Genomic DNA, 7799 nt, shown 5'->3' on the forward strand with positions numbered 1-7799 from the left:
CAAAAGTGTGCCTTTAGTATTTACAGAGTGCTGTTCCTGGGTAGTCTAGAAGCAATTTCATGCACACTCTCTCAGTCATCCTTACAACATCTCTGTAATTGGACTTCATGTTTCCATGTCCATGTTGCAGACAGAAGCTGTTGCCTAAGAACTGCCTATCAGCTGGATGCTGGATCAGATGGGCACCTGGCCTGATCCATGCTCTTCTTTTGATTTTAAGACCTTAAGGTTCAAACCAGAGTCTTCCCTCGTTCTATTACCTGCTGAAGGTTGAAGATTTCATTTTAGCAAGAAGCTTCGTACAGCTGAATAAAAAACCACAGCCCTTCAATAACAGAACTGTAACCTTCCACCATTTAGGAACTCCAAGATGGAAGAAGTGGACCAAACCAAGGATGGTGGGGGATTTTTTTGAAAGAGTTGCGCTTTGGGAATCCATGTCTGGAATCAATTGCAAACATCACTTGAACTGCAATCCTAGACCCATATACCTGGGAGTCCATAGGGCTCACTTCTGAATAGAGTGGTAGAGGACCAATGCTGTGATTCTAATCCCTGGAGGACCACCCTCAAACGCTGCTGAGATCTGGCCATGCTGAGGACAGCAGGAAGGGAAAAGGAAGCAGAGACCCGCCCCCACCTGCTTCTCTCCTCCCCCCCCCCGGCCACCTCCCACCAAGGTAGTTTTATTGAATGTTGGGGTTTTCTACTGCATTGTTAGCTGCCCTGGGCAACCCACTGGGAGAAAGGGTGGGCCAGAAGCACAGAGATATAAAATGAATAAGCGTTGTCCTAGAATAAATTTCAGTAAAACTGAAAGCAGCTGTGGCAATTTTGCTGCACTCCAACCCCCCAAAACCCAGTTTTCCTAAGCGTATGAGGATTCCACAGCGGCGCTCCCTTTAAAAACAAAGCTATAATTATCTTTTTCAAACTGTTTATTTATCTTTTACTGGTATTATACAGAACAATAACATTCAAGCTCTCCACGCACCAACCCCCCACACACAGAAGAACAGATTCATACAAGTCACCCTACTAAGAGATGTTAGCTAAGAGTCCATAATTTGCAGTGAGTCGCTGATGGCCGATAGCCCTGCTCTGTTAAAAAAATCTTAGAAACTTGTTTGTCGTGATTTTTGTGGACACATGTCTGGAAATCGTGGTGCCTGGGGGGAAGTGAGAAAGCAAAGCACATGCCTAGACAAGAATGGGTCCATTTGGTGATCTCAGGCTGTGGGCATGCTTGCCTCATGTCTCCCTCTTCTTTAGATGATAATGCTCACTTACTACAAAATGTGATAAGAAGCCTGACCTGCTGCATTGGAGAGGGGTGTCCCCTGCCCAGGCTGCTGAAAGGGCCACTGGACATCTGCCACCCCATCCCCCAAATCCTGCCACCATGGCACCAATGTCTACAAATTATTTCTGTGTAGCTGAATCACCGTTCCATTTACCCTGTACCCATCCTATTTTTTATTTTTAGTGCCTTTGGCTGCAATCCAGTACCCACTTACCTGGGAGAACACCTCACTGAATTCAATGCAACTTACTTCTAAGTAGACGTACCTGGGACTACATGTTCAATGGAATGAAATGCGGTGTCCCAAATTCGAATCTCACTTCAGCATTACTGAGGCTTTAGAGACGCCACGATTCTCTAGCTTGCCTCCCTCCTAAGACACACCATATTGTGCACGGGCCCCTGCCTCTCGGGTTCTTTTTCTTTCCATGACATTTAATGAGATAATGTACATGGGGCACTTGGAAAACTCAAAAGAATACTCTACAGCGCGATGAGCTCGTGTAAGAAACAAAAATGGTTTGATTGAAAGGTTCGTGTGATTATGAAACAAAGATGGACTAAAGGATGTAGGTCAAACACCTGAGTTCTTAAAATACAAAGAACAAGCCTTGCTCCTTTAAATGTAGCATTTGGCAGTCGTGTGGCAGAAAAGAGTCAGCTTCCTTTCAGTGCGCTAGGACAACCTCACAAAGTGTAGCATACAGTATCTGCCTGAGGCATGCTGGCTATGTCAACAGATTATCTCGCATTGAACTGTCTAGACTGTTATTAATATGCAACTGATTCAACAGCAAGGGCACTGCTGTTGGAAGCAAACTGGAAGAACTGTTAAGTGGGGCATTATTCGCCTCTCCAACTGAATCAGTCCCTTAAAGGAGAAACATGGAGAAAACCAGATGTGACTCACCAGTGACTATGCCTAGCAAGCAGGCAAACAAAAGGCTGCTCTTCCTTTAAGAATAAAGCAGACCTGAACTGTCCCCTGTTGCCTGCCAGAAACCTTTCCCGAAAGAAAGCAGGAACTCAAGGCTGAGAAACCCCTACAATAATGCCGGTCAACTATCCAAGTGGTTAACAATTCCACGGCAATAATATCCAACAATAGATGCAGACAGCTAGAGCACGTGTGCAGTCTCCTTAAACACACACAAAACACACCTTTAAAAGTACATTGTAGAATCATGCTAATCAATATCATTTGGACAACTGGAAGATAAAATCCGGCACCTCATTATCTCACTCACCCTACAGCTGTCATGGGGGGGGGGGAGAGTGCAGTATGCAAGTTACATTTGCAGCCACATGCTTCTTCAACTACATCTATCTCCTAAACTACACAGGCCAGGCTCCCCCCCCCCCCAATGAAGACACAGTAGTTTGTACAATGGCTAAATAATCTTAGACTTGTAACCAAACCCAGCAGGGCAACTCATAGCAGCACGACTTTAGGTAATATTTTGCCCTGATGAAAAAAACCCTTCCAGCTGCATCAAACGATCTTCTAGTCATTTCCTCTCCCCATCTTTGTAGATATTTAGGCTAATCAGAGATTTCACACCCAGTCCGCTATCTCTCTCTGGATTCCCCATCTCTCCACCGTATTGTCAATCAGTTCGGTTTAACCTCATTACCCAATTTCCATCTCTGGTTGTATTTCTAAACCCCTTTGCTGTCTAAACTCTCTTCTGCGTGTGCTTGAACTGTCATTGTTCTAAGCGAAAACAAGCTTTCTTTTTTAATGGAAGCGAAGTAACACAAAGGATTTTCTTTTTTAAAAAATTATTGCAGTGTGTGCCTTGGCTTCTGCAGTCAAGTCTCTCCAATAAAGGAACTGACTTGCCCCGACACACCAATTACCTTGCAAAAAATCTGAAAAATCTATTCAGCTTCCACCAGCTGTTAGTTGTTAACACTGGTTGAAAGCAATCTCTATCCCCCCCCCCCGTTTTATTTTAAAGGGAACAGCAATGAAAGGAGAAGCAACTTTTTTATTTTGGAAAAATTAACAGAACCACAATGTAATATGAAAAAACGCACTCAAAAGAACACCAGACCTCAGGTGCTCCCGGATTACTATATGATCTAGGATTTAATGCAAGCAGCTTTCAACAGGACTGCATGGCTATTGATAACATTTATGACAGTGTTGATTATTTTTTAAAGGGGGGGGGACGACAAGATCACAGAAAACGAGAAACAAAATCAGAAAAGCCGCTCTGATTCACCGGCGCCTGCATTTAAGAGATTTCACAGGAGTAAGGTAAATAGTTCACCTGCTGCCAGTTCTCTTCCAAGGATGGCAAAGCTGAGAAGTAACCGGTGTCGTGGACAAGCTGCAGTTCCTGGAATATACTATAACTAGCCAAAACATCCATGTTGCTGCTGTTGCTGCTGCTTCTGCTGATGGCTGCTTCTGCTGAAAACAACAAACCCCGACCCTTTCCTTTTAGGTTTGTGTTTGCAATTTTGCGGTGGGCTTTTAGTTCTGTTCATTAAAAAGGGAAAGGGGGAAGAGGAGGAGGAGGAGGAGGAGGAGAAGGGGGGGTGGGAAAGAAGGACCGTTAAGAGCAATCAATCCAGCTGTCCTTGTCCTCTGTTTTGCTTTTGTTTGCTATATATATGCATATGCTGTTTGGAGTCACACTTTCAGGGACGGACCCAAAGCAGGAACAGGAGCGGAGGAAAGCGGGGGGAGGAAGGAGCCCCATCAACGACCCAGAGAGAGAGAGGGAGAGGGAGAGAGAGAAGGGATAAATGCTCCCGAACGTGTACAGTGCAAGCCGTCAGCCAGGCAGCCAGAGAGGGGGGGGGGACACACTTCTTCTCCACTTGTAGTAAAAAAGCAATTGCCTTCCGGGGCTCTGTTGCTGACTCCAGCTCTTGCACCGGCGGGGAAGGGGAGGTGGGTGGGGATGCAAACTCACTGACACGAGACTGCCATCTATTTCTGCATTGCTGCTCGCTGCCGAATGCAATCTTTGCTCTTTATTTTGGGGAGGTTGCATTTTCCGCCTTGCGCGCGCGCGCGCGCTCCCGGAGCCAGGCGCGCTCCCATACTTTCCCCTCTCTCTCTCTCTCCCTCCCTCCTCCCTGCGCGCCGCCGTGGGATCTTCAGAGGAAACTGTCCATTAAGGCAGCGCGTGACCATGTAAGGCAAGAGGGAGGCGGGCCAACAGGGCCGCTCATGAAGTCACTGGCGCCCAATGGGGGCCCGGAGCGAGGCGGCGGAGGCGGGGCCGGGCACGGAAGAGCCGCGGCGATTGGCCCGAGGGCTGGATCCGACGTCCGCCTTATAAGGCAAGTGTAAGGGGAGCTATTTTTAGAGGGCTATATAAAGGAGCCGGAGCGGCTGGTGCGCGGCGGAGTTTGCAGGAGAGAGAGAGAGAGCGCGAGAGCGCGCCCGGGAAGCCGCGCGCGGACCCCGGGCTCCGGCGCTTTTGCAAAGGGGCTCCCTGTGGTCGGAGGGTCTTTGCATTGCATTGCAGCAGCCGCAGCAGCCAGAAAGCATTTTTTGAAAAAAAAAAATATTTTGCATGGCCAAGCGGAAAAAAATCCGATCCACAACGGGAATAAATGAGAAAGCAGGAATTTCCCGGTTTTTCAATGAGATATTGGCGGGGGGGGGGCGCACAAGTTCAGATCTACTTTACATTTCCCACTTAAAAAAAAAAGGAAGCCAGAACCCTATTGGGGGGGGGGTGGAGATCGAGGAAAGCGTATTTATCCCGGGGGTTGGTGCTGTTCTGTGAACGCCGTTCGGGAAAGTTTCCGGGCGCTTTGTTGCACTTGCTGCAAAATGCGTGCATGGACTGGCGATTTAAAAGCGCGCGCGCGCACACACACAAAAACACGCTCTAAGTGTCTGCCGTCCTATATACAGGCAATGGGGAGTAAGGCCCGTTGAACTCCGAGGGGACTGGCTTCGGAGTTAGCATGCACAGGATCAGGCCCCCGCAACGTCTGCAGACCTTGCAAGACGCTAGCAAAATTTGGGCACTTCCAAGTCCCTGGCATCCTGTTGGGGAGTTACTCCTGGGTACCTCCTCTGTTCCAAGTCTATCTGCTACTGAAAACAAAGTCGGAAATGTTCTGTTGTGGCAGTCGGGGAGCCAGATACTGGACTAGGGAGAAGAAAGCAGAGGATTAAAATCTGTGACAACACTGGGTGAAGATAAAACCCCTTAGGGTATCTGAAAGCACTGGGGCCTTATGCCAGAGCACATCCACTTGCATATTTTGTTGCCTACCAAGTTCTTCGCGCAAAGCAACTTAAGTGAGCATGTCAGGCTGAGTTTTTCCATAAATGGTTCACTTAGGCCACATCTTCCCCAAGCTTTTCAGAGTGGTGGTAAAGGTAGTTTCACTTGGAAGAGCTACGGATTTGCTGCATGCAATGTTGATTTCGTTGAGTGGCAAACAGACAAGTATGTGCTCCTTTCTGTCCGTTTTTAAGGCTTGGCAGTAGCTCGACTCTCCAGCCAGGGCTGGTCAGAATCCAGAATCCAGATGTGTGGCTTTCCTCATCCCCTCTGCCTTTTCTGAGGATGGGAGAGGGGGACTGTCACTTGCCGTAGGTGCCACATAGTGTACAGTGTTTTGTAACAGTAGCCCTGCCCTTTCCTGTGTATATTTTAAACAGCAGCCATGCAGAGAAGGAAAATTGCACCTCCTAGTTGAAATAGCTGCTTGCTGTCTTTGCTGCACCCAGCGGAGGGTTTAAGCTTCTCAGTTTGGATGGGGCCGGGGAGAGTGAACCACGGTGAGGTTGCAAGAATGGGAGCAGGGCTGGTTGAGGCTGTTGGTGGGAGTTGTAGCCCCAAATATCTGGAGAGCACCAGATATCTGGCGAAGTGCTGGGATATTTGGGGAAAAGAAGTTCAATTAAGCAGGCATTTCATGACTTGGGATAGGATCATTTTGAATGTCAACAAGCAAGGAAAGAGTAGTATTGAGTTGTCCCTACAGCACTGGGAAGGAAGGAAGGAAGAGCAGATGTCTGCATTTAATAAGACATGCTGTCTAAAATCTATATCTTATTAAATAATCAAGACATAACCTCCTGGTCAAAGTAGGCTTTGCATACAAACAGATTGGCTTGGAATACTGTTTTCTCATCTAGAATAACGGGGGCACACAGTCCAGAATTCTGGCTGGATGTTTTGAAAAATCTCCCCTACCTTTTCCAGCCCATTCCAGAGCTTGAGCAAAAATTTCTCAAGACATTTTTCTGAGAAACAGAGATTTATCTCGTTCTGATTTTACCTAGAAATATTGTGAATGCATTCCCCCCCTCCAAATATGCCCCAGTGTTTTTATTTTAACACACGTGTTGGCAACCATTATTTCCTCCACCATCCGTGGCCCAAGATGATGCTAGATCCACTGTGGAAGATGCACAATGGCCAGGCAACAGCAGAATCATAGAATCATAGAATCATAGAGTTGGAAGAGACCACAAGGGCCATCGAGTCCAATCCCCTGCCAAGCAGGAAACACCATCAGAGCACTCCTGACATATGGTTGTCAAGCCTCTGCTTAAAGACCTCCAAAGAAGGAGACTCCACCACACTCCTTGGCAGCAAATTCCACTGTCGAACAGCTCTTACTGTCAGGAAGTTCTTCCTAATGTTTAGGTGGAATCTTCTTTCTTGTAGTTTGGAACCATTGCTCCGTGTCCGCTTCTCTGGAGCAGCAGAAAACAACCTTTCTCCCTCCTCTATGTGACATCCTTTTATATATTTGAACATGGCTATCATATCACCCCTTAACCTCCTCTTCTCCAGGCTAAACATGCCCAGCTCCCTTAGCCGTTCCTCATAAGGCATCGTTTCCAGGCCTTTGACCATTTTGGTTGCCCTCCTCTGGACCCGTTCCAGTTTGTCAGTGTCCTTGAACTGTGGTGCCCAGAACTGGACACAGTACTCCAGGTGAGGTCTGACCAGAGCAGAATACAGTGGGGGGATGAAATTATGGTGCTGAACACCCCTGGGGGGATTTACACTAGCCTTTGCTGAGCCAGCGTTTGTTCAGCCAGAGTGGACAGGTTACACTCACATATATTTGGTTTAGCCAGGGTAGGAGACTTTGCACCCGCTGAGCCAGGGATCAGCTGGCTGAGCTGGAGATCAGATGCATCCTTGGCTGTTGATCTTAATGTGCTAGCAACTTGTCACCTGCACGGACGTCTAGTATATTTCCAGGCCCAACTGCTTTGTTAACATGAGCAGCTTGACCCGTGGAGCAGAGCAGCAGAAAAAGCTTCCAGAATACAGTATTCCTGGCCTTTCTCCTGGGCATGGTCGGCCAATTGGTGCCAAAGAAGGACAGAACTTTCTTTATGTATGCAACAACAGCAGCAAGAATACTCATCGCGAAGTATTGGAAGACACCAGATTTACCCACCTGGGAAGAATGGCAGATGAAAGTGATGGACTATATGGAACTGGCGGAAATGACTGGCAGAATCCGAGACCAAGGTGAAGAGTTGGTGGAA

The 7799-nt window shown here is 47.5% G+C and overlaps 1 protein-coding gene across 1 annotated transcript in view; it reads right to left on the reverse strand.

Moving 5' to 3' along the window:
• Positions 1-4374, reverse strand: part of KLF7 (KLF transcription factor 7) — a 96409-nt gene extending 92035 nt beyond the window's left edge. The window contains exon 1 of the mRNA XM_081849276.1: positions 3580-4374. Coding sequence (XP_081705402.1) covers positions 3580-3681 — 102 coding nt within the window. The 5' untranslated portion in view covers positions 3682-4374. The remainder of the gene's footprint in view (positions 1-3579) is intronic.
• Between the last annotated feature and the right edge of the window lie 3425 nt (positions 4375-7799).

The sequence above is a fragment of the Podarcis erhardii genome (assembly GCF_964252035.2).
Source record: "Podarcis erhardii genome assembly, chromosome: 1".
NCBI classification, from domain to species: Eukaryota; Metazoa; Chordata; class Lepidosauria; order Squamata; family Lacertidae; genus Podarcis; species Podarcis erhardii.